This window comes from Mobula hypostoma, chromosome X1, assembly GCF_963921235.1.
Source record: "Mobula hypostoma chromosome X1, sMobHyp1.1, whole genome shotgun sequence".
NCBI lineage: Eukaryota > Metazoa > Chordata > Chondrichthyes > Myliobatiformes > Myliobatidae > Mobula > Mobula hypostoma.
Window position 1 is genome coordinate 9,095,996 of NC_086128.1, and position 27,246 is coordinate 9,123,241.

Genomic DNA, 27,246 nt, shown 5'->3' on the forward strand with positions numbered 1-27,246 from the left:
AATTAATGTTACAGATACAGGCCTTTCAATCTGAACTAGAAGAATGAGAAAACAAGTGTAGTTTTAGTCAGTCAAAGTCAAATTGTTCACTTTGTCTTATCCACAAATACTGTACATGCAAAACAGGCAAATAGCATCACATAAACAGCATACACGAGAAAAACTTAAACAGATACAGCACACAATTTTTACAGGAAAGAACACATTTAGAACAAGGGAAACAAAAGTTAATTTTATTGTGCAAAATGGTCAAAATGCACTGAGATAAAGTTTAGGGTTGTGCCAGTTGGTTAAAGAACCAAATGCTTGAAGGGAAGTAGCTGCTCTTTAAAAAAAGAAATTAAAATTAGCTTTAGTTGTCACAGATACATTGGATCATGGAAATGTACAGTGAAATATGTTGTTTATGGCAATGACCAACACAGTCTGAGGATGTGTTAGAGGCAGCGCATAAGCATCACCATACTACTGGCGCCAGCATTGCATGTCCACAACTTACTGACTGTAACCGGTGCGTCTTCGGACTGTGGGAGGAAACTGGAGCACCCGGAGGAAACCCACGCAGTCACAAGGGAAATGAACAAACTCTTGAACGTGGTGGTGTAGGACCTCAGGCTTCTATACCTCCTGCCCAATGGTAGCTTCAAGCAGTTGACCCAGACGGTGGGGGTTTGATGATGGTGGATTTAGCTTTTTTAAGAGGAGTCTCATATAGATGCCTGCCACTAATGCTGGGGAGGGATGTGCCCGTGATGTATTGGGCTGAGTTCAGTACTCTCTGGAACTTCTTACATTCCTGCACAATTGAACTGCCATACCAAATCATGATGCAACCAATCAAAAACACTTTCAACAGTACATCAATGTTCAGAGAACAAGGAAGATGTAATTACCCAGAAGATCAAGGTTGTCCAGGTGACACACATGTGCTGTTGAAGCCTTCTCAGAGAGGGTGACAAATGTTAAGCACAACTGACCTGGCTGCAAGAATGTAACTGAGGGAGGTGAATGTGATCAGCAGAGAGGAACAATGTTGGAACTGAGATGTAGAATACAGCTATTGCTGGAAAACTGAAATAAAAAGTGAATGTTGGACTGATGGTGTTTGAATATGCTTTTAAAAATGCCAGAATTAGGGGTAGGCAGATAGATCAGAGAGTTGTGTACCCGAAGCGAATTCTGGAGACATGGAAGGCGGGCCATGGATTGGAAAACAAGTACAAGAACTTGAAAATACACCTACTGCTTATCCTGGACCAGGTTTCAGTCACTGGACACAGAGGTGACTGCTGGGCCCAGAGTGGGCTTGGACACCAGCCAAGTGCAGAAGGTGGGACACCCAGGAGGCCCTAGAATCATCAAGGCTGGAGGCAGCAGAAGCGTGGCAAAAAGTCACTTCTCTGATAGGAACCACTCAAGGTGCAGGAGGGGAAAGAGCCAGAGATATAATTGCAATATCTGAACAGCATTTGGACAGGTCCTTAGAAAGGAAAGATATAGAGGATTACAGGCCCAATGCGGGCACCATTTCATTACAGTCTCTTCCAAGTGAAATCCGTTTCCAGGTTTGTGTTTCTTTTCTCTTAAATTAAAGCCAGCGGGGTGTACAAGAGCAAGCACAAACTTTGCCAGCTGATTGGAAAATTGAGCTGAAGGTCTTTGCAGATTCACAAAAGTATATATCATGTAAAGTGACCACTCTCACAGAGGATGAGCTTTTCAGTCTACTCCTACTATCCAGGTCTGGATGCAGAAGAACAGTTCATCCAATATTATTCTTAAATATGATGAGTGTTTCTGCCACAATACAGTGAGCTTCGTACCCTTGTGGAATGAAAAAAAAACTTATCTCCTGGGAAATCAGTCCATCAAGTACTTTGAATAGTCACGCTGTTCAGGAATAATAGCCAGAGTCTCAACTGTCTCCTCTCTAAACACTGCAAATTACATTTTATCCAGAGTTACACACACAAAATGCTGGAGGAATTCAGCAAGTCAGGCAGCATATATGAAGATGAATGAACAGTCGACGTTTCAGGCCGAGACCCTTCTTCTGGACTGGAAAAGAAGGGAGAAGATGCCAGAATAAGAAGGTGAATATAAAGACATTTATTAAGGATAGTAAGCACACATAGTCACTTCTAGACTCTGACTCACTCCTTCACTGGTCTCTTGCCTTTCATATAATATTAAAACAACCTAGAGTTTCCTTGACTCTATCCTCCAGTATCTTTCATGGACACAAGAGAATCTGCAGATGCTAGAAACCTTAAGCAACACACCCAAAATGCTGGAGGATCTCTGCATGTCAGGCAGAATCTATGGAAGGGACTAAACCGTCAATATTATGGGCCGGGACCTTTCATCGGGTTCTTGGTTTTCTTAACTTCCTTCATGTTTCTGTACTTCAACAGGCTTTCTGCAGTATTGAGTTTGATGAAATGAGCTTCCTTTTTGTGTTATCCTCATTTATATGCTCTTCAACATCCAATGGATACAAATTTGGGAGTGCTTTTCTTTATTATGTGGGACATGTCCGGTCTGAACCTTCCTTATCTTGTCCTTCAATGTACCCCACTGATCTCACACTGAGAAACCAATTTTACCCACATTTATCGACTCCTGATTTTTCTTTGACCTTTCCTATTGTACTAGATCAACCCAAATTAGGATCACTGTTTGTGGAAATATCCTCTGATGATATTTCTTCATTGCCTGGGGTTATTAGCTCAAACTAGGTATAATATCTTGACCCTGGAAAAGTAATTTAAAAGGATTCTAATGAATGGATTTGAAGAAATCTTCATCCTCAGTATTTAGTGTTTTATATTATTCATGTGTCAGCTTATTTGAAATTCCTTACAAATCTTTACTGTTAATTTTGTGCTTAATTCTGTTGATTATTTTTGGGGTCTAGTATACATTCCAATGTGACTGCTCATTTCATATTCCTGAGTTCTCATCTCCCTGCCAAGTTGCTTCAACCTCCCCACTGGCATGCCAGCAAATCTCTGAAGAAGAAGAATTGTCTCAGTTTTGTTAAGGCGCAATCCATCTGTCTATTGGTACTAATCTGGAGATTACCATCTTTAAGCTCTTTTCAAACATTTCTTTCATAGCTCCTAGAGGTGAATGCAGAGAAAATAAAATGGGAGCTTACTGGTGGGGAGAGGCCTGTTCCCCTACTCTGACTCTATGAATCTCCACAATCTGCCAACAAGGCACTGTTCCCCTCTCTACCCCTGCTTAACCCTAATTATTGAATCTCCCAATTGTTAAACTTGTCTTGACTTCCCTGCATTCTCTGTTGTAGAGTTGGGCCAATCTTGGGCTTTGGGCTTTGCTCTAATTGCATTTCCTGGAGGAGCTATTCTCTTACCAGTATTCAGAGAAAACACATTTTAGAGGTTTAAAACTCCAGTCAGCATCATCAGTGTGTTTTTCTTGTCTGACAACTATACCCATCGCCTCTCAGTCTACACGTGGAATAGTCGTAAAGTCACACAGCATAGAAATAGGACCTTTAGCTCATCGAGTCTGTGGTGACTATCAGACACCCACTTACGTGAATCCAAACAGCACCTGAGGTCAGGGGTGAACCTGGGAAACTGCACCCCAGTGTATCCCAAAATATCTGACACCATGAAATAGAACTTCATTCCTTCAATCCAAATTCTTCAGTCCCGATGACTGAAATGAATTAAGAAACAAGCACAAGATCTCATTCCAACACCCCTGAACCAAGCACTAGAATCAGATACATTATCTCATCTTCTAAGCAATAGACCATGAAAATGTCTATAGGTCCAACCTCAGTACCAATCATGATCAAACCAACAGATCTATAGATCTTGTCAAAGGAAGAGAGTCAATGGTTCACGTTGTAGATCTTTGGACGGAACTGAAAAGGAGACATAAGAGCTTGTAAAGCTACAGCAAGACTGGTAGATGGGGGTGCCTCTGATAAGTAAAACCAAGGCGGCCAAGGGGATAAATTTTGTAAACAAGGTTATCTAGTCAATGTGCTGGAGATGCATGCTAAGGAAGAGATGTGATAGTGGATGCAGGTGCTGGAAGATAAGAAGAGAAAGAGACATCACGGAAGGTGAACAAGGCAAGGGGAACAGGGCAGAAATCCCTTTGGAGAGCACTTAGAGCTTCATCATTTTGAATTTCATTTTCATGCCACTTTTACATCCTACTCATGTTCAAGACAGACCCCCTATTTCAAGCTTTGTTGCAGAAACAGAATACCAAACAAACATAGGAAAAGATTCAAAGGAGTTCGGAAAATGCATAGCATGCCCACGGACACTTGGGGTCTCTGGGCCAGGACCAGTTGAAAAGGAAAATGAGTGTTTGAGACAGCACTGGGAAGCTCAAGCACATAACATCAGGAGCACACAGAAACCCAGTGCAAATGGTGAAAGTAGCACACCACCTCCCAAATAACCCGCATACCCAACTTTTCTGTGGTAGAGTCTCCAGTCTCACAGTCACCTCAAAAATCACATAACTGGACTGGAAGTGAGTTGTTTTGATCTACAGGGGCTGCTTACTCAGACCCCAGACCATATTTCTCCATTCCACTTTACCCTACACATTCTTAATTGTCTTTACTTCAGTTTAGCATTCTAATTTAAAACCTAAGATTCATAGTTTTCTGATGAATATAAAATTCTACCAGGTTGTCATCACCCCAAAGCATTCTTCATTACCAGATCATGAATTGATTCTGCCACATTACACAGATCTAAAGAAGCCAATGTGGATACAGATTGTGCCATCATTAAAATGGACTGCTCTGCCTTCCGACAACACCTCTCAAACTCCAACTTCTACCATCAAGAAGGACAAAAGTAGCAGAAATGTGGGAAAACCACCACCAGAATGATTCTCTTCAAATCAAGCACTGTCCTAATCAGGAAATGAACTCAGTGTCCACTTTATTAGGTACACCTGCACATCTGCAGGTTAATGCAAATATCTAATGAGCCAATCATGTGGCAGCAACTCAATGCATAAAAGCATGCAGACATGGTCAAGAGGATCAGTTGTTGTTGGAATAAAGGGAATCAGAGAGGCATGAGAGAGGAGCTTGCCCAGATGGATTGGAAAGATACTGGCAGCAATGAAGACAGAGTGGAGATGGCTGAAGTTTCTGGAATAGCCCACAAGGTGCAGAATAGACATGGCCCACAGAAGAAGAAGTTCTCAAATGGTGGGGTTCGGCAACCATGGCTGACAAAGGAAGTTAAAGACTGCATAAGAGCCAAGGAAAGGGCATATATTGCATCAAAAGTGAGTGGGAAGTTGGATGATTGGAAAGCTTTTAAAATCCAACAAAAGGCAACTAAAAAAGCTATAAGAAGAGAAAAAATGAAATATGAAGGCAAACTAGTCACTAACATAAAACAGGATATGAAAAGTTTTTTCAGTTATATAAATAGTAAAAAGGAGGTGAGAGTTGATATTGGACCACGGGAAAATGATGCTGGTGAGGTAGTAATAGAGAACAAAGAAATGGCAGATGAACTTAATGGGTACTTTGCATCTGTCTTCACTGTGGAAGACACTAGCCGAGTGCCAGAGATCCGTGAGTGTCAGTGCCATCACAAAGGAAAAAGTGCTAGGCAAACACAAAGGTCTTAAGGTGGATAAGTCACCTGGACCAGATGGATTACATCCCAGAGTCCTGATAGAGGTTACTGAAGATGCATTGGCCATGATCTTTCAAGAATCATTTGATTCAAGCATGGTCCTGGAGGACTGGAAGATTTCAAATGTCACTCCACTCTTTAAGAAGGGAGGAAGGCAAAAGAAAGGGAATTATAGGCCAGATAACTTAATAAGGCACTAGTCAAGCTTCATTTGGAGTACTGTCAACGTTTTGGGCCCCATATTTCAGAAAGTGTGTTGTCATTGGAGAGAGTCCAGAGGGGGTTCACGAGGATGATCTTGGGAATGAAGGGGTTAACATATGAAGTGGGTTTGACAGCTTTGGGCCTGTATTCACTGGAATTTAGAAGAATGCAGGGGGATCTCAGTGAAACCTACTGAATGTTGATAGGACTAGATAGGGTGGATGCAGAGAGGATATTTCCTATGGTGGGACTATCCAGAACTACTGGGCACAGTCTCAAAATTGAGGGGCGACCTTTTAGAACAGAAGTAAGAAGGAATATTTTTAGCCAGAGAGTAGTGAATCTGTGGAATGCTCTGCCACAGACTGCAGTGGAGGCCAAGTCCGTGGGTATACTGAAGGCAGAAGTTAATAGGTTCCTGATCAGTCAGGGCATCAAAGGATATGGCGAGAAGGCAGGTGTATGGGGTTGAGTGGGATCCAGGACCAGCCATGATGGCATGGTGGAGCAGTCTCGATGGGCTGAATGGCCTAATTCTGCTCCCATGTCTTATGGTCTTGTGGTCTTATTAGCATAATAGCAACAGTTTAAGGAGGCAGCCCCTCACTACCTTCTCAAAGGCAAAAGTTCAAATTTAAAAATAAATTTGTTATTAAAGTATGCATATATTACCATATAAGACATACCTTGAGGTCATTTTCTTGCAGATATTTACAGGAAAGTAAAGAACTACAATTGAATTTATGAAAAACTCAACATAATTGTCATTAATATGGTGGCACGCTCAGGCACAACGGCCACTCTGGGTCCAATCAAGGGTGTATTTGTTCATCTTGTACATTTTTATGATCATAAGTTGCTGCTGAATACTAAGAACATCAATTACTGTGGGACTATCCCATCAGTGAGTTGCTTAGTAGCGATGGAACTGGACTTACTGCATACTCATAGACATCCGTTAGTCTCGTGAGACCATGGATTTGCGCCTTGGAAGGTTTCCAGGGCGCAAGCCTGGGCAAGGTTGTATGGAAGACCGGCAGTTGCCCATGCTGCAAGTCTCCCCTCTCCACGCCACCGATGTTGTCTAAGGGAAGGGCATTAGGACCCATACAGCTTGGCACCGGTGTCGTCGCAGAGCAATATATGGTTAAGTGCCTTGCTCAAGGACACAACACGCTGCCTCAGCTGAGGTTCGAACTAGCAACCTTCAGAGCACTAGACTGACGCCTTAACCACTTGGCCACACGCCAACACATTGCATACTGCTGTTGTGTTATCACTTGGACTTGTTGTGTACCGTCGGGTGGTGTGCAGTCCAAAGATAAGGTGCAAGTGATTATCTCGGATGCTTTTATTATGATCACAAGACCCTACTGGACACCTTAGTGTAGAATACTGCAAGTCTGGTTCACTGGTTTGTTAGCGAGACCAACGCCGGGGGAGCTGAATTCTCTTGGTTGGGGTGAGTGCTAGGTCCAAGCTGCAGGCTCACCTGTTGCAACTGACCAGGGCAGGAGATGTCAAGGTGGTATGGGAGAGCCTTTGTGGGGCGCACTGGGATACGTACTGGGCTGAGGACTAGCCCTTCCCATCAGTGCGGCTCTCCATTGTTCACTCAGTGTGCTCTCCAGGGGTCGCTTGGTGGAAGAACAAGCTGGACCATGACCACTTACCAACAATCTAGTCATGCCATACAGGGATTGGGCTATATAATTTTTTTTCTCTTTTTGACTGCATGTTTTTCTGAAATTATAACTATTATGTGCTATTGTGCTACTTAAGTACTATGTGCAGTGTGTTGTGTGTTTGGCACCTTGACCCCAGAGGAACACTGTTTCATTTGGCTATATAGATGATGGTTGAATGATAATTAAAATTGAACTTAAAATTAAACAATGGCTAGCAAACAACCAATGTGCAAAATAGTGTAAATCAAAAAAAATATTGTGAACATGAGTTGTAAAGTCCTCAAAAGTGAATCTGTAGGTCACAGAATCACTTCAGAGATGTGATGGGACATAATCCACACCAGTTCAGATGTCTGATGGTTACAGTGCAATAACTGTTCCTGAACCTGGTAGTGTGGGACCTGAGGTTTCTGTATCTCCTGCCTGATGGTAGCAGTGAGAAGAGAGCATGGTCTGGATGGTCAGTGTCTTTGATATAGGACCAATACAAAATTATTGTAATGAGAGATGCAGAGATGGCAGAGGAACTGAATGCATATTTTGCATCAGTCTTCACAGTGGAAGGTATCTGCAGTACACCGGACATTCAAGAGTGTCAGGGAAGTGAAGTATGTGCAGTGAAAATTACAACTGAGAAGGTGCTCAGGAAGCTTAATGGTCTGAGGGTGAATAAATCTCCTGGACCTGATGGAATGCACCCTCGGGTTCTGAAGGAAGTAGCTGGAGAGATTACGGAGGCATTAACAATGATCTTTCAAAAATTGATAGATTCTGGCATTGTACCGGATGACTGGAAAATTGCAAATGTTACTCCGTTATTTAAGAAGGATGGGAGGCAGCAGAAAAGAAACTATAGACCTGTTAGCCTGACATCAGTGGTTGGGAAGTTGTTGGAATCAATTGTTAGGGATGAGATTACGGAGTACCTGGAGGCACATGACAAGATAGGCCAAAGCCAGCATGGTTTCCTGAAAAGAAAATCCTGCCTGAATAACCAACTGCAATTCTTTGAGGAAATTACAAGCAGGGTAGACAAAAGAGATGCAGTTGATGTGGTGTACTCGGATTTTCGGAAGGCCTTCGTCAAGGTGCCACATATGAGGCTGGTTAGCGAGATAAGAGCCCATGGAATTACAGGGGAATTACTAGCATGGGTGGGGCATTGGCTGATCGGCAGAAAGCAGAGAGTGGGAATAAAGGGATCCTATTCTGGCTGGCTGCCGGTTACCAGTGGAGTTCCACAGGGGTCGGTGTAGAGACCACTGCTTTTTACGATGCATGTCAATGATCTGGACTATGGTATTAATGGATTTGTGGCTAAATTTGATGATGATACTAAAATAGGTGGAGGAGTGGGTAGTGTTGAGGAAACAGAGGGCCTCAGAGAGACTTAGATAGTTTAGGGGGATGGGCAAAGAAGTGGCAAGTGAAATACAATGTTGGAAAGTGTATGGTCATGCACTTTGGTGGAAGAAATAAACAGGCAGACTATTATTTAGATGGGGAGAGAATTCAAAATGCAAAGATGCAAAGGGCCTTGGGAGTCCTTGTGCAGGATACCCTAAAGGTTAACCTCCAGGTTGAGTCGGTGGTGAAGAAGGCAAATGCAATGTTGGCATTCATTTCTAGAGGTATAGAATATAAGAGCAGGGATGTGATGTTGAGGCTCTATAAGGCACTCGTGAGACCACACTTGGAGTATTGTGTGCAGTTCTGGGCTCCTTATTTTAGAAAGGATATACTGACATTGGAGAGGGTTTAGAGAAGATTCACAAGAATGATTCCAGGAATGAAAGGGTTACCGTATGAAGAACGTCTGGCAGCTCTTGGGCTGTATTCCCTGGAGTTCAGGAAAATGAGGGGGGATCTCATAGAAGCATTCTGAATGTTAAAAGGCCTGAACAGATTAGATATGGCAAAGTTATTTCCCATGGTAGGGGAGTCCAGGACAAGAGGGCACAACTTCAGGATTGAAGGACGTCCATTTAGAACAGAGATGTGGAGAAATTACTTTAGTCAGAGGGTGGTAAATCTGTGGAAGTTGTTGCCACGAGCGGCTGTGGAGGCCAAGTCATTGGGTGCATTTAAGACAGAGATAGATAGGTTCTTGATTAGCCAGGGTATCAAAGGGTATGGGGAGAAGGCAGGGGAGTGGGGATGACTGGAAGAGTTGGATCAGCCCATGATTGAATGGCGGAGCAGACTCGATGGGCCGAATGGCCTATTCTGCTCCTATAACTTATGGTCTTACGGTCTTATGATGAATACTGCTTTCTTGTGGTAGCGCTCCATGTAAGTGTGCTCATTGGGAGGATATTTATAAAGTCCATCTTTATAAATTTTATGTGTCTTTATAAAGTCTGTGACAACCATGGCACACTCATTCATCCTGTAATGACTCTTAGAACATGGCCCAGTCTACCAACTCAAAGCAATTAGAGATCCTAAAGAAATGTGCCATTAACAGTGATGCCGGAATGCAATCAATTGAATTTTTTTTTAAATCTGTGGTTTCAATGGTAAGCATTTCACTGTACCGCAATGATGATGTAGGCTACTGTAATTGGGAGAAACGTACATAATTCACAACCACCGCCATTGAGTTGGGGATTCACTTTAAGAGACCGGTCTGGCGTGTTGATGTTATCACGTAGAAAGTTTTAGCACGCTTTTGGTGCTCAATAAGATGTGTTATGGGTTTCATTAAACATAAAATGCCTCACTTCATTTTATTTTCGAAAACATACAATAATCCATGTGAAGTTGTCTACAAAGTGCTTGCACACCATAAGTTTGTGAAATGCGAAATCAAAATTCACCCCTTTCCCTTTTCAAGGACAGACTTTATGATCCACCGCGATGTTTGAGGACTGAGATGCACAATGAGTCGCAAATCTTCACCACCCATCTTGTCCTGGCAGTGCTCTCCCAGGCTCTTCATTCCATTAAAGAATATGCAGCCCTGTGCAGAATGTTCAGGACTGTCCACACAGTTTTAAGTCCAGTGGATTCCAGCTAACTGGGCCATCAATTAATCAGGGCAGCTATCTATTTGAGACAACTCTTAAAAAGCAAAATCTAATCGAAAAAATAGCCGGATTTCCTTCATTTATTTGGGACACTGTGCTGCTTAATTGGGGCAGGAGACTATTGCCATGGTTTTGGCGTTAAGCATTTCCTACTTCAGCTATGATCATCTATGTGAAATTTATTGGCTAAAAAGTACTTGCACTTCCTAAATATGTGAAGGGAGCTAACAAAATCCATCCTGTTCCCTTCTTTTAAAGTGCAGTCTGTATGATCCACTGTGATGTTTGAGTGCTGAGTTAGGCAGTTAGTCATAAATCTTCACCACCCAGCTTGTCCAAGAAGATCTGTCTCAGATCTTTCATTCCACCAAAGAATATAGTGTTCTGTTCAGAACTGTTCTAATGACATTGTACTCAATAAACCAGAAAAGCTGGCAAGTTAATAGCAAGAAACAGGATGAGTTGTGCTAGAACTAAGTCAATTAGAAAGAATGCAATTTGAGATCTATATACCATTCTGGTCACCACATTACAGGGAAGACGTGATTGCACTGGAGAGGATGCATAGGAGATTTACCAGGATGCCACTAGAACTGTAGCCATGAGAAAAGTTTGGACAAGCAGGAGTTGTTTTCTTTCAGACAGAGGAGCCTAAGGGGAGATTTAATTGAGGTGTGTAAAATTAGGGTGGCAGGGTGGAAATATGTCTCTACTAAAGGAGGTGTAAGGTGCTCCTTCCCTCCGCTAGCCTGCAGGTCACCCTTGGGGAAGGTGTAGCACCTGCTTAGCCCCCTGATCAGGATCATGTGAAGCCATGGGAGCAGGTGGTGGATGGTCGTGTGAGCAGCCGGTCCATATCACAAGTCCTGGTTAAGTTACCACTGACACCAGACAGACAATCTCTGAAGAGCATTGATAATGGCTGGGGCCACCAGTCTTGTAAACACACTGCCAAGAAGAAGGCAATGGCAAACCACTTCTGTAGAAAAATTAGCCAAGAACAATCATGGTCAAGACCATGACCACCCATATCATACAACACAGCATATGTGACAATGAATGAAGTGTGTAAAATTATGAGGATCCTACATTTAAAAGGAAGAGCCTACTTCCAATCATAAAGTCGGGAATATAGATTTTAAGTAATTAGTAGGGTGATGGATTCAAGGGTGATGAGGCCTGAAATTCATTGCTTGAGAGGATAGAAACATAGAAACATAGAAACATAGAAAATAGGTGCAGGAGTAGGCCATTCGGCCCTTCGAGCCTGCACCGCCATTTATTATGATCATGGCTGATCATCCAACTCAGAACCCAGCCTTCCCTCCATACCCCCTGACCCCTGTAGCCACAAGGGCCATATCTAACTTCCTTTTAAACATAGCTAATGAACTGGCCTCAACAGTTTGCTGTGGCAGAGAATTCCACAGATGGTCGAGGCAGAGATTCTCATCACATTTAAAGTGGAGGGGTGTATACTCAAGCTATTCACAGGGTATAGATCCATTGCTGGAGGATAACCAGTTCTATTTCGGCTGGCACAGACCCAGTTTTGAAGGAACTCCTTCAACACGAGTTCACTCTGATTTTATGACCTTAGGGGTTCCCTGGATCTGCTATAATTTCACTGGAAGCTGCAGCATATCCAGGAGGTTCCCAACTAATGGATCGGCTGTGGTGCCTCCTCTCCAAGCCAAAGAGCTGCAGGAAATGTATTCAATTGAAATGAAAATCACAGTCAGTCAGTTAACCTCTATATACATTTGTAATCTGGACTTTTGTTTGGATATGGTGATGTGACATATTCTATTTTCCACTCCCATCATTCTCTTTGTTTTCCACTCGTGGCAGCGATCAGAGGGGTTTCTGTGGTGCTGATTCCCAAAGATTTCAGTGGAACCAGGCAGACCAGCCAGACGACATAACCTGCACATCCATTCACTGCCTTCCCCTTTGTGTCATTCCAACCTCTACTGCAGTGCACAGCGTTTGGTACCCATGTTGGTTTATGATTGTCACATGTACTGAGATACAGTGAAAAACTTTTGTTTGCATAACATCAAAAGAGATCATGCTGTGCAAAAATATTGAGGTAATAAAAAGAAGCAGAAGGCAGAATGTGAGGCCCTCCATTAGTCAGGGTCGACCACGGATGTTGCATAACAGCTGTCTACGTGATATACAGGCCAGTACGCAAGAGAGGGCAGTACAATATGGAGAGCAAGCTGTTGCCCATGTAACAAGCTCCCCCTCTCCATGGAACTGATGAATCCAAAGGAATGGCAGAGACCGATACAGTTTGGCACCAGCAGCATCACAGGAGTTGCCAGTCAGCATTGAACTCAATGTCGGACTGCCTGACGGATGCCAGCTCCGGAATTTTCACTTGGGGTTTGCTCCCGAAGCCTTCCCCATGAGTGGGTATAGCCGCAAGGTAGCGGAGGTTTGAGATCAGAGTTTTCCTTCTCCTAGATGATTTGCTAACCACGGCTGACGAACCTCATCTGTCAAAACCGACAGGTTTTAAGGTGCTAGTGACCCACCTTTGCCCCTTCCCGTCAGTAGAAATGGTTTCACCGGGTTAGTAGCTAAGCCGCACGTGAAGGCCAGAAGATGGACCTGGTTGTCAGGGGCTATTTGCAATGCATGCCATTGGGAGTATTTAATAGGTAGGGGGAGATTGTTCCCACTGCCACCCCCCCCAGCTATAACAACCTTAGGGAACCATGCAGAACAGAGTGTTACAGTTGCAGAGAAAGTGCAGTGCAGGTAGACAAATAAAGTGCAAGGGCCACAACAAAGTAGATTGGGAGATCAAGAATTCATCTTTAGCATAGGAAATGTCAGCTCAAGAGTCTGATGACAGTGGGATAGAAGCTGTCCTTGAGTTTAATGGTAGGTGCTTTCAAGCTTTTGTATCTTCTGTCCAATGGGAAATGGGAGGAGAGAGAATGACTGGGGTGGGAAGTTTCCTTAGTTATGTTGACTGCTTTTCCGAGGCAGTGCAATGTATAGGCAGAATTAATAGGGGAGGGGAGAGGCTGGTCTGTGTGTCAGACTGATCTGTGTCTACAACTCTCTGCAATTTCTTCTGCTCTTTGGTAAAACAGTTACCATACCAAGCTCTGGTGCATCTGAACAGGATGCTTTCTATGATGCAACTGTAAAAATTCATGAGGTCATCAAGGTCATGTCGAATTTTTTAGCTTTCTGAGGAAGCAGAGGCACTGGTGCTCTTTCTTGATCAGGAAAGAGCCAGCTAAAAGTCTTCTGGATAGCCATTTAGAAAAACATGCAAGGACTGAGCCTCCCCACCACAGTCACTCTGACCACTTACATGAGGTTGCAGTTGTCATGGAGACTATTGGTGGAGCAAGAATTGCAAAACCCTTCTGCTCAACTTAGAGCAGGTCTGATCCCTGGGCTGAGGGACTCATAGCTTCCAATGGACAGACTTCCCTCTGAAGGAGAGGGATAAGGTTCAGGCTGTTTAGATTATTTGAAATGAACTAAATTAATTTAAATGTATTCTTAATTTCAACATTTTTCATTATTTTGTACTTTCTTGTGTTTTAACTGTTTTTAAGTATTTTGAATTTTCTTCTCTTAAATGTTTATTTTTAATAATTATGGAATATCTGTGAATGTCACAAGTCTTTTATCAAGAACTTGTTGTCTTCAGGGGCTGATCATGCTGGATCTGCTTCAAGAATCACACATGTTTCAGTGCGCGTGTGTAAGGGTCATTGAATGTGGGTGTCATTGAGCTGGTCTGGGCTCCCCGATAATTGATGACCAGTGAGCACCCATTAGTGTTTCTCACCTCCACCATTCCCTCCCTCAGAGAATTCCACAATCCCTCCACATTTCCTCTTAATCTCCCTGTCAGTTGTTGGTAATACCTGCACTTTTGGACCCGTGGAAGTACTGTATCTCCTACCTCTATACCAATCCTGTCAAAACATATCCGCAATTTTGAAACCCAAGACTCTCTAGCTTCTGGAAAAAGGTGCCAAAGTCTGTCCTACCTTGATGGGGCCAAATGCCTTGTGCACATGTAGCCAGCCTGTTACGGAGTGAAGGGAATCCACCCTCCAATTTACACCCAGTCACCCAGGTCTCTTAATGATATAAGTAACAAGAAAACAATCTTGATCTGTCTGAAGCTGAGGTGAATTAAACATAGAAACATAGAAACATAGAAAATAGGTGCAGGAGTAGGCCATTCAGCCCTTCAAGCCTGCACCGCCATTTATTATGATCATGGCTGATCATCCAACTCAGAACCCCGCCCCAGCCTTCCCTCCATACCCCCTGACCCCCGTAGCCACAAGGGCCATATCTAACTCCCTCTTAAATATAGCCAATGAACTGGCCTCAACAGTTTCCTGTGGCAGAGAATTCCACAGATTCACCACTCTCTGTGTGAAGAAGTTTTTCCTAATCTCGGTCCTAAAAGGCTTCCTCTCTATCCTCAAACTGTGACCCCTCGTTCTGGACTTCCCCAACATCAGGAACAATCTTCCTGCATCTAGCCTGTCCAATCCCTTTAGGATCTTATACGTTTCAATCAGATCCCCGCTCAATCTTCTAAATTCCAACGAGTACAAGCCCAATTCATCCAGTCTTTCTTCATATGAAAGTCCCGCCATCCCAGGAATCAATCTGGGGAACCTTCTTTGTACTCTCACTATGGCAAAGATGTCTTTCCTCAGATTAGGGGACCAAAACTGCACACAATACTCCAGGTGTGGTCTCACCAAGGCCTTGTACAACTGCAGTAGTACGTCCCTGCTCCTGTACTCGAATCCTCTCGTTATAAATGCCAGCATACCATTCGCCTTTTTCACCGCCTGCTGTACCTGCATGCCCACTTTCAATGACTGGTGTATAATGACACCCAGGTCTCGTTGCACCTCCCCTTTTCCTAATCGGCCACCATTCAGATAATAATCTGTTTTCCTATTTTTGCCACCAAAGTGGATAACTTCACATTTATCCACATTAAATTGCATCTGCCATGAATTTGCCCACTCACCCAACCTATCCAAGTCACCCTGCATCCTCTTAGCATCCTCCTCACTGCTAACACTGCCACCCAGCTTCGTGTCATCCGCAAACTTGGAGATGCTGCATTTAATTCCCTCATCCAAGTCATTAATATATATTGTAAACAACTGGGGTCCCAGCACTGAGCCTTGCGGCACCCCACTAGTCACCGCCTGCCATTCTGAAACGGTCCCGTTTATTCCCACTCTTTGCTTCCTGTCTGCCAACCAATTCTCCACCCACACCAATACCTTACCCCCAATACCGTTTGCTTTAAGTTTGCACACTAATCTCCTGTGTGGGACCTTATCAAAAGCCTTTTGAAAATCCAAATATACCACATCCACTGGTTCTCCCCTATCCACTCTACTAGTTACATCCTCAAAAAATTCTATGAGATTCGTCATACATGATTTTCCTTTCACAAATCCATGCTGACTTTGTCTGATCATTTCACCACTTTCCAAATGTGCTGTTATCACATCCTTGATAACTGACTCCAGCAGTTTCCCCACCACCGACGTTAGGCTAACCGGTCTATAATTCCCCGGTTTCTCTCTCCCTCCTTTTTTAAAAAGTGGGGTTACATTAGCCACCCTCCAATCCTCAGGAACTAGTCCAGAATCTAACGAGTTTTGAAAAATTATCACTAATGCATCCACTATTTCTTGGGCTACTTCTTTAAGCACTCTAGGATGCAGACCAGCTGGCCCTGGGGATTTATCTGCCTTCAATCCCTTCAATTTACCTAACACCACTTCCCTACTAACATGTATTTCGCTCAGTTCCTCCATCCCACTGGACCCTCTGTCCCTTACTATTTCTGGAAGATTATTTATGTCCTCCTTAGTGAAGACAGAACCAAAATAACTATTCAATTGGTCTGCCATGTCCTTGCTCCCCATAATCAATTCACCTGTTTCTGTCTGCAGGGGACCTACATTTGTCTTTACCAGTCTTTTCCTTTTTACTTATCTATAAAAGCTTTTACAGTCCGTTTTTATGTTCCCTGCCAGTTTTCTCTCATAATCTTTTTTCCCCTTCCTAATTAAGCCCTTTGTCCTCCTCTGCTGAACTCTGAATTTCTCCCAATCCTCAGGTGAGCCACTTTCGCTGGCTAATTTGTATGCTACTTCTTTGGAATTGATACTATCCCTAATTTTTCTTGTCAGCCACGGGTGCACTACCTTCCTTGATTTATTCTTTTACCAAACTGGGATGAACAATTGTTGTAGTTCATCCATGCAACCTTTAAATGCTTGCCATTGCATATCCACCGTCAATCCTTTAAGTGTCATTTGCCAGTCTATCTTAGCTCATTCACGTCTCATACCTTCAAAGTTACCCCTCTTTAAGTTCAGAACCTTTGTTTCTGAATTAACTATGTCACTCTCCATCTTAATGAAGAATTCCACCATATTATGGTCACTCTTACCCAAGGGGCCTCTCACGACAAGATCGCTAATTAACCCTTCCTCATTGCTCAAAACCCAGTCCAGAATAGCCTGCTCTCTAGTTGGTTCCTCGACATGTTGGTTCAAAAAACCATCCCACATACATTCCAAGAAATCCTCTTCCTCAGCACCTTTACCAATTTGGTTCACCTAGTCTACATGTAGATTGAAGTCACCCATTATAACTGCTGTTCCTTTATTGTACACATTTCTAATTTCCTGTTTAATACCATCTTCGACCTCACTACTACTGTTAGGTGGCCTGTACACAACTCCCACCAGCGTCTTCTGCCCCTTGGTGTTACGCAGCTCTACCCATATCGATTCCACATCTTCCCGGCTTATGTTCTTCCTTTCTATTGCGTTAATCTCTTCTTTAACCAGCAACGCCACCCCACCTCCCCTTCCTTCATGTCTATCCCTCCTGAATATTGAATATCCCTGAACGTTGAGCTCCCATCCCTGGTCACCCTGGAGCCATGTCTCTGTGATCCCAACTATATCATAATCATTAATAACAATCTGCACTTTCAATTCATCCACCTTATTACGAATGCTCCTTGCATTGGCACATAAAGCCTTCAGGCGCTCTTTTACAACTCTCTTAGCCCTTATACAATTATGTTGAAAAGTGGCCCTTTTTAATGCTTGCCCTGGATTTGTCGGCCTGCCACTTTTACTTTTCTCCTTTGTACTTTTTGCTTCTACCCTCACTTTACACCCCTCTGTCTCTCTGCACTGGTTCCCATCCCTCTGTTGTGAACTAACCTCCTCACGCCTAGCCTCTTTAATTTGATTCCCACCCCCCAACCATTCTAGTTTAAAGTCACCTCAGTAGCCCCCACTAATCTCCCTGCCAGGATATTGGTCCCCCTAGGATTCAAGTGTAACCCGTCCTTTTTGTACAGGTCACGCCTGCGCCAAAAGAGGTCCCAATGATCCAGAAACTTGAATCCCTGCCCCCTGCTCCAATCCCTCAGCCACGCATTTATCCTCCACCTCATCGCATTCCTACTCTCGCTGTCGCGTGGCACAGGCAGTAATCCCGAGATTACTACCTTTGCGGTCCTTTTTCTCAACTCCCTTCCTAGCTCCCTATATTCTCCTTTCAGGACCTCATCCCTTTTCCTACCTATGTCATTGGTACCTATATGTACCACGACCTCTGGCTCCTCACCCTCCCACTTCAGGATATCTTGGACACGATCAGAAATATCCCGGACCCTGGCACCAGGGAGGCAAACTACCATCCGGGTCTCTGGACTGCGTCCACAGAATCGCCTATCTGACCCCCTTACTATCGAGTCCCCTATCACAACTGCCCTCTTCTTCCTTGCCCTACCCTTCTGAGCTACAGGGCCAGACTCTGTGCCGGAGGCATGGCCACTGTCGCTTCCCCTGGGTAATTGCTGATGGAATATTTTTATCTTGCTAGTATTTGGATTAAAGTCCTCTGACAAACATCAGTTTAACAGGTCCTAAAGGACAAAAATTGGGTTGGATGTTATTTGCCAGCTGGGAATGAATAAAACAGCAGAGAATATCAAATATGCACAACTTAATTCATCTCCATTCCTGCAGGTCATTTGGTCATTTTATTGTTGGAGTGTTAATCCAAAAACCGACTGTCAGTGACATCATCCAGCACGTAAGACCTGTATAGAGGGTCAATAACAGAAGATTTTGCACATAAGTGCGCGTGCGCTGGTCGTGCATGCAGCCTGGTACAGCCGTTCCGATCTATTCTTACTTTCTTCTTCTTACTTTTTGACTTATGTTATTTTTTGTTTTTTTCCTCACGGTAACACGTCGAAGCTGCACCCTCTCTAACATGCTGGTAGAGAGAGTTTTATTTGGGTTTTCTTTAGTGCTGGAAATGGTTACATCCCGACATGTGGGACAGAAGCAAGGTCGCATTGTGTATTCCAGGGACCAGCTAATGCCGGCTGGTTTAGCGAGCAGAGCGGCGGACACCCCTGCTGAAATCTGGAGGAAAACATACAGAGGATGCAGAGGGGGATCACAAAGTCAAGGAAAGAGGACCGGGTCAAGACAATAGAGACTTTTGGAGAAGAGGAGTTTGGTGGGTAATACCGTTCCGGCTGACCGGAAGTGCACTGAGAGCGGTAAGCGTAAAGGAGTTGGGTGCTTACTGATCTGGTTAACAACAGATGGTGCAATCCGGGGCATATTACGATCGAGGAACGTGTTTGCAGACTGGATATTGAACTTTTTACTGTTGGACTTCGGCCACATTCCACCGTGATACAACACTAGGCGGCACGGGAGGTCGTTCCTGCCTGTGGCCATCGAACGTGCAGCTCCTCCCGTGGAGGGTCAGACACCCTGAGCCAATAGACTGGCCCTGGACTTATTTTCCGTCTGGCATAGTTTGCATTTTGTTGTTTGATTGTTTGTGGTTTCTGTATTGCTATATTTATGCTCTATTCTTGGTTGGTGCGGCTGTAACAAAACCAAATTTCCTCAGGATTAATAAAGTATATCTATCTATCTATCTATATGCACACACGCACACACACACACACACACGGTTACGCACACATTCTCATGCATAAATACCAACATTCACACACCCACAGATGTCCCTACACACTCACTCACAGTGTCGTGCACATAGTAGACACACATGCAAAACACAGTGCTTGTACACAACTCTTACTCAGACCTGCGCATACACTACCAAGGACACTATCCAGTTAGCTGAGTCCTGTGAGGGGTCCACCTTCCTTTAGGCCATGCTCTGAACATCCCGAACCAGGTCCATTTGCCTCTTCTGATTGCCCAACAAATGACTGAGCCCATGGAATAAGATCAAGCAAGACCAGAGTGAGTTCCAGTTTGCTTCACATCTTCATATCCACTGCTTCATTGTCATTTCTAGTAGTCCAGACCATCGCAGAGTGTGAACATGCCCCTGGCCTGTCAGTTATGCCCTTGTTATCAGGCACTTACTTACTCATACAGCATGGAAGCAGAGGCTCCAGATGTGTTCCGTTCTTCTTAGACTCAGACATGTTCTTTTTGACTCCTGAATGCGTGTATGTTAAGGATGGTTGCTGTAATGTGGTGTCAATGCTGTTTTCTAACATGTAATCTCTTTGCTGAAGAAAACAGAAATGTTTCAGGAAGTGGAAAAGAACCCGAGGAGCAGTGAAGTCTCTTGTGAGAAGCAAAAGATAGAATAGTAAGTATCTTGTTTAGTTTCCTGTGAATGTCAATGAAATGAAGTTCCAACACCTTGTAGATATCTGGTGGCCAAGCATCCTACCACAGATGATGCATTTCTTGTAGGACAAAAATGAGTGAGATGGCTTTTGGCACCATCATGCAAAAGGGTGCTGAATCACAACAGTTTGAATGTATGGTTAAGGCGGCAGCATGTTCCAAAGACATTTTGGACGAGGATATGACTCAAACAATAATAGGGTAGGCAACCAATCACTTCATCAGAGGGGGTGGTTTTAAGAAGTATCTCAAAGAAGATAGGAGAGCTTGGTGGGTGAAAGGGTTTCAGAATAGTGTTCCAAGGCCTGCAGTCTTGGCAGCTGAAAACACAGGCCTTAGTCTTGGAGTGACTAAAGGTCAGAATTAGAGGAGAGTAAAAGTTTCAGAATGCATTATATTTGTGGGAGATCGCAGAATATTTGTGGGAGATCACAGAATACAGAATGGAAAATGTTAAACTAAGAAGGTATCATCATCATCATTATATGCCATGTTTTATGACATGGGCGATCGTGGTCTTCCATCTGTCTTTCATCTGAGAAGTTCTAAGAAGCTTTTCAAAACTTTTGCCTGTCCATCCCTTGATGTAACACATGAATGTCATACACTGTCAACCACGACTTTTTCTTCCATTAGTTTTTCACGTCACTGCAAAATGTTTGAGCTTCTCTTTCCTCAATACATGTCCCAGAAATTCCAGCTGCTGTTTCCTGGTTCCTTTTTATTTTGGCTTTTCGCAACACTTACTCATCTGTTATTCTGTCCTTCCACGATATTTTCAACATTCTTCTCAAAAGCCACATTTCTGCAGCTATCATTTTGCTTTGATATTGTCCAACATTCGCTTCCATTTGTTAGTGTGGAATGAATGTAGCACCACAACACTCTGAGTTTCATACCCATAGAAATTATGTTATTCTTTAGTTTCTTGCTCAAGCACTCGAATGTGTATTTAACAACCCTAATCACAAACAAGAGAAAATCTGCAGATGCTGGAAATCCGAGCAACACCCACAAAGGGCTTCGGCCCGAAACGTCGACTGTACTCTTTTCCATAGATGCTGCCTTGCCTGTTGAGTTCCTCCAGCTTTTTGTGTTTAGCAACCCCAGTCCTTCTAATTTCAACATTAACCCCACCATCAAAGGAAGTTTGGATAGGTACATGGATAGTAGGGATATGGAGGGTTATGGTCCTTGTGCAGATCGATGGGAGTAGGCAGTTTAAATGGTTTTGACATGGGCTAGATGGGCCAAAGGGCCTGTTTCTGTGCTGTACTTCTCTATGACTATGACCTTCTATCAGGTGTTATCATGCTCCCTAAGTAATTGAACTTCCACATTTTGTTTAAGTGTTTTGTTACCCACTTTCAGTTCATATTTCTGCATTTCTTCTTTGTTACAATCATAAGACCATAAAACCATAAGACATAGGAGCAGAATTAGGCCATCTGACCCATCGAGTCTGCTCCGCCATTCAATCATGGCTGATCCTTCTTTTCTACCTCCTCCTCAACCCAAATCCCAGCTTTCTCCCCGTAACCTTTGATGCCATGTCCAATCAAGAACCTATCAATCTCTGCCTTAAATACACCCAACGACCTGACCTCCACAGCTGCATGTGGCAACAAATTTTACAAATTCACCACCCTTTGTCATACATTCGGTCTTCTTGCAGTTGATACAGATACAGTGGATTGTGATGTATAATTAGTTTAGGTGGAAATAATGAGCTTCAGTGGAAAGAAAAGAAGATGAGGATAGACTCTAGCTCCATCAGCATGTCAAAGGTCCACTGGTGCATTACAGTAAAGCAAAGCATGAATGGTAAAAAATCAAAAACATGCAGCAAGAGAAATGCAATTATCACAGGAGATTTTAATCTGCATTATTGATTGAATTATTCAAACTGATAAGAGTGCCATTTAAGAATATGTGGGGTGCACAAGGAATTCTTTCTTAGAACAGTCCATTGTGGAATTCACTTGGGGGACAGGCAGTTTTAGATTTGATCACTTGTAGTAAGGGAGAATTGATGAACGATTTTGTAGTTAAACATCTTCTATGGAGTAGAAAGCAGAGAATAGAAAAATCCAGGTACATTGTGTAAACAAATACTCCAGGATCTAAACTGTCCTCAATTTAATAATGATAGTTACAACAAGAATGAAAGTTGTATGGATTGGACTAGCTAAACAGACAAAATGAAAGGATGAGAAGAGGCAGCTAGTTCATAATACCTAGCAGAAATTTATCTCAATAAGAAAGAGGAAGTCAATGAGAAAGATAAACCCATATTGGTCCTCATTTTAAAAATGCAAACATGAGGAATTCTGCAGAGGCTGGAAATTCAAGCGACACACATCAAAGTTGCTGGTGAACGCAGCAGGCCAGGCAGCATCTCTAGGAAGAGGTACAGTCGACGTTTCAAGCTGAGACCCTTCGTCAGGACTAGCTGAAGGAAGAGCTAGTAAGAGATTTGAAAGTGGGAGGGGAAGGGGGAGATCCAAAATGATAGGAGAAGACAGGAGGGGGAGGGATGGAGCCAAGAGCTGGACAGGTGATTGGCAAAAGGGATATGAGAGGATCATGGGACAGGAGGCCTAGGGAGAAAGAAAAGGGGGAGGGGGGAAGCCCAGAGGATGGGCAAGGGGTATAGTGAGAGGGACAGAGGGAGAAAAAGGAGAGAGAGAAAAAGAATGTGTGTATATAAATAAATAATGGATGGGGTACAAGGGGGAGGTGGGGCATTAGCAGAAGTTTGAGAAGTCAATGAAAAAGGCCGTGCCTCCTCTACTGTAAAGATGAAGCCACACTCAGGTTGGAGGAACAACACCTTATATTCCGTCTGGGTAGCCTCCAACCTGATGGCATGAACATTGACTTCTCAAACTTCTGCTAATGCTCCACCTCCTCCTCGTACCCTATCCGTTATTTATTTATATACACACATTCTTTTTCTCTCTCTCCTTTTTCTCCCTCTGTCCCTCTCACTATACCCCTTGCCCATCCTCTGGGTTTCCCTCCCCTTTTCCTCTTGTCTTTCTTCCCGGACCTCCTGTCCCATGATCCTCTCGTATCCCCTTTTGCCTATCACCTGTCCAGCTCTTGGCTCCATCCCTCCCCCTCCTGTCTTCTCCTATCATTTTGGATCTCCCCCTCCCCCTCCAACTTTCAAATCTCTTACTAGCTCTTCCTTCAGTTAGTCCTGACAAAGGGTCTCGGCCTGAAACGTCGACTGTACCTCTTCCTAGAGATGCTGCCTGGCCTGCTGCGTTCACCAGCAACTTTGATGTGTGTTGCTTGGTCCTCATTTATTTACTATCTATATTATTACTTGATTGAGTGTTTTGAGAAGATGATGGTAAAGACTGATGAGGGTAGGGAAAGGGATGTTGTATACATGGACTTTTCTAAATATTTGACAAGCACTTTCATTGTGATTAAAGAACATGGAATCCATGGAAACTCAGTAGATTGGATTCAAAATCGGTCTGTCCACTGAAGACACCATAGTGGTAGAGGGTTATTATTGTGTCTTTGGTGCTGCTTGCAGTAAGTTTTCCACTGGACCTGCTATATACAATACATGTACGAATAAACTGTTCTCGAGTTTCCAGCTGAATACAGGTGTCGATTTTCACTGACATTTCAATGACTAACTCTGCCATCTTCATCAGGGATGATACCTGGGCATGTCTGGTCCGGTGGTATTTAAATCCCCATTGTCTGCCCTTCCTGATCGGTTAGTCCTCATGCAATTCAGGTTTCCACTGTTCCACCTTGCTTGCTATCGAATTCCAGTTCTTACTTACAGCAAGACCTTCATCTTTGTTAAAATTCTTTTCCTCTAGTTTTATTTCAATACTTCCTTCACCAGGTGGTCCCAAAAGCCATTGGCACAGCACAGTAGTTTAGTGCCATCGAAGTCAATCTTATGACTTCAATCTTATCTTGTGAATGCAATATTCTGCTACCGCCGATTTCTCCAAGTAACTCAAACAGTGCTCCTTGACACAGGTTTCTGCCATACGTCCCATCTGGCTGATATACACTGCTCTGCATTCACAAGAATACCTGTACCTGGCTGGAAGCTTGAGAAGAGTTTATTCGTCATATATGCCAGGAAAGCACTAGATCCTTTTTTTTTACAATACATGTACTTGTGCATGTGACATTAAACTTGACATTGACTTTATTTGGACTGGAGGTCTGTGGCCAGTGGTGTTCCACAAGGATCAGAGCTGGAACCTCTGTTGTTTGATATATGTAAATGACCCAGATGAAAACATGGATTGGTTGATTTGTAAGTTTGCAATGACACAAACATTTTTAGATAGTGATGAATGTTGCTAGAGGATTTAGTAGGATATAGACCAGTTAGAAATGTGGACAGATATCTTTCCAAATTTTTTCCAAGAGAGGGCAGGACCAGAACATATGAGTCAAAGAGGCCACCTCAGAGTGACATCTGTCACAAGTAGGATTTATATGGGAGTTAAAATGAGTCAGCAGTTTTGCATTTCGATTTACAACCCCATCCTATTACGGCAATTGTTGGTTTGCCAATGATGGAAAACAGCTCTTTATCCTCTTCAGCCTGTCATTTGATTGCATTTGTTACATTAATGGCCAGAAGGTCCATTTTATTGAATTGGAAAGAAACTAATCCTCCTAGTACATTTCAATGGTTTTCCCAAACTATATCATGTTTAAATTTAGAAAAAATCAGAAGTGTCATTTTTGATCCTTCGGTTAAATTTAAAGAGACTTGGAAGCCATTTATTCAACATTTTCATATGATGTAGTTTGACCTTTCCAAATCCTTTTTATTAACTTAGAATATATGAATAGAGGAGTGGAGTTTACGACATTAATGAATGTATTCGATCTAATACTTTTTTTTTGTTTTTTTTCAGGGTTTTTCTTTGTGATATATATTTTTTTCTCTCTTCATGATTAATTATCTCAAGAGTTTGGAAGTTTATTACACTTGTACTACTTGTAGTTTCTCTTGTGTATGTTTATTATCAATAATGTAATTCCAATCTCTTTGCATCACTATGGTTATTATGTTTATGAACTTGAAAACTAATAAAAAGATTAAAAAAGAAAGAAATGTGGACAGAGAAATAGCAGATGGAGTTTAATCAAGCAAGGGTAAGGTGTTGCACTTTGGGAAGTCAAATGTTAGAAGAAATTATACAGTAAATGGCAGGACATATGGAGATATTGATCTACTGAGGAACCTTGTGGTGCAAGTCCTTAGCTTCCTGAATGTGGTAAACAAAAATAGACAGGTAGTAAAGAAAGTCAGCATGTTGAGTATAAAAGTTGGGAAGTCATGTTGTGGCTCTATAAAATTTGGTAATCCACTTTGGAGTATTGTGTACAGTTCTGGTCACACATAGCAGAAAAGACGTGTGGGCTTTGGAGACGGTGCAGAAGAGATTCACCTGAATATTGCCTAGATTGGCTGTGAGGTGAGGTTGGACAGACTTTGATTGATTACGCTGGAGCATTGGAGGGGTAACATGAAAGAAGTACATAAAATTACGAGAGCATAGATAGGGTAGATTAATATTTTTCCCAAATACTAGAGGGCTTAGCTTTATGATGAGGGGAGGAAGCTTAAAGAATATTTACAAGGCTTTTATTTTTGCACAGAGAGTGGACAATAGAGTCTCCCTGGAACATGCTGCCAGGGAAAATAGTAGAAACAGATATGATAACAACATTTGAGAGGCATTTAGACAGGTACATGAGTAGGCGGGGAATGGAAGGATGCATACCATGAGGAGTCAGATGGGATAGTTTGGATTGGTATCATGGTTCTCACAGACGTCGCAGGCCGAAGAACCTGTTCCTGTGCTACGTTCTCTGTTCTATGAGGGGGACTGAGTGTAATGTTTCTATGTTTGCATGAAAATAGGTGGTGAGGCATGCTGCAATGAGAATACTTGAGTTCTGTGCAATTTAGATGGGCAAAAGCTGGGCTAACCGAGTTCAATATAGAGAAGTATGAGGTTTGGTAGGGGAAATCAAAGGGTAGACAATGAGAGAGACTGCAAAGGGACTGCATGAATCACAAGAAATTAGCAGGCAGGTACAACAAGCAATAAAGAGGGCAAAAGTGGGGAGGAGATAATGATAACGCCAGAAGGCAACTTCTTCAAGTTTATCTGCAAAACAGTTTAAAATGTTATCTTTAATGTCTCTTCTTTCCTTTTCAAGGTGGCTGGGGTTCTTTTGGAGTCTGTGATCTATAGCTGCACTCAAACTACGGTTCTTCATGGCAGTGGGTTCCCACTCTTGGAGCCCACTGAGTGGTCTAGCGTTTTCAATATCTCCAGGGGCGGCCTGGAAGGTGTGCTCCTTTGGGGTGCGGCTCTGCAACCCCGTGGATGACTCAATTCCTCGCCGGTGTCACTGACTGAAGCGTCTCAGGAGATCAGAATATCGAGACAGTGGGTGCAGCTGTCAAAGGCTTCTGCACTCAAGCAATCTCTTTCTCTCTCTCTCTCTATCGATCGATGGTGAGAGAGAGTTTGCTGCTGATTCTCAAGTCAGAAAAACTTGAAACAAAGCGACGCTGCAGACTGTTACAGAGAACCAGCGAGCTGTTGGTCTCCCTCTTGCTGTGGCAGGAGTGATACCTCTCTCTCCCTCATTAGTGAGAGAGAGAGAGAGAGAGAGAGAGAGAGAGCTTGTGGGATGTTGAACTGTTGGAATGAACAGCAGTTTTTTTGATGGACTTTAGATCATGGTCTCTTTGGGGGCTTTGCTTTTGCTTTCATGGTAGATAGGGGCTTTTGCTTTCTGCTGGAACAAGTGGGGGAAGGATTGATGCCTTGCTGCTTCTTGTACGTGGGTGGTGGGAGTGGGACTTCAGGGTTCTAATGTTTTTGTGTCATTCATT

General features: G+C 43.2%; 1 protein-coding gene across 1 annotated transcript in view; it reads left to right on the plus strand.

The window, feature by feature from the left end:
* The window catches only part of ace (angiotensin I converting enzyme (peptidyl-dipeptidase A) 1), a 155,248-nt gene extending 128,002 nt beyond the window's left edge, over positions 1–27,246 (plus strand). Inside the window, exons 25-26 of the mRNA XM_063037760.1 lie at positions 20,213–20,289; positions 26,562–27,246. Coding sequence (XP_062893830.1) covers positions 20,213–20,259 — 47 coding nt within the window. The 3' untranslated portion in view covers positions 20,260–20,289; positions 26,562–27,246. The remainder of the gene's footprint in view (positions 1–20,212; positions 20,290–26,561) is intronic.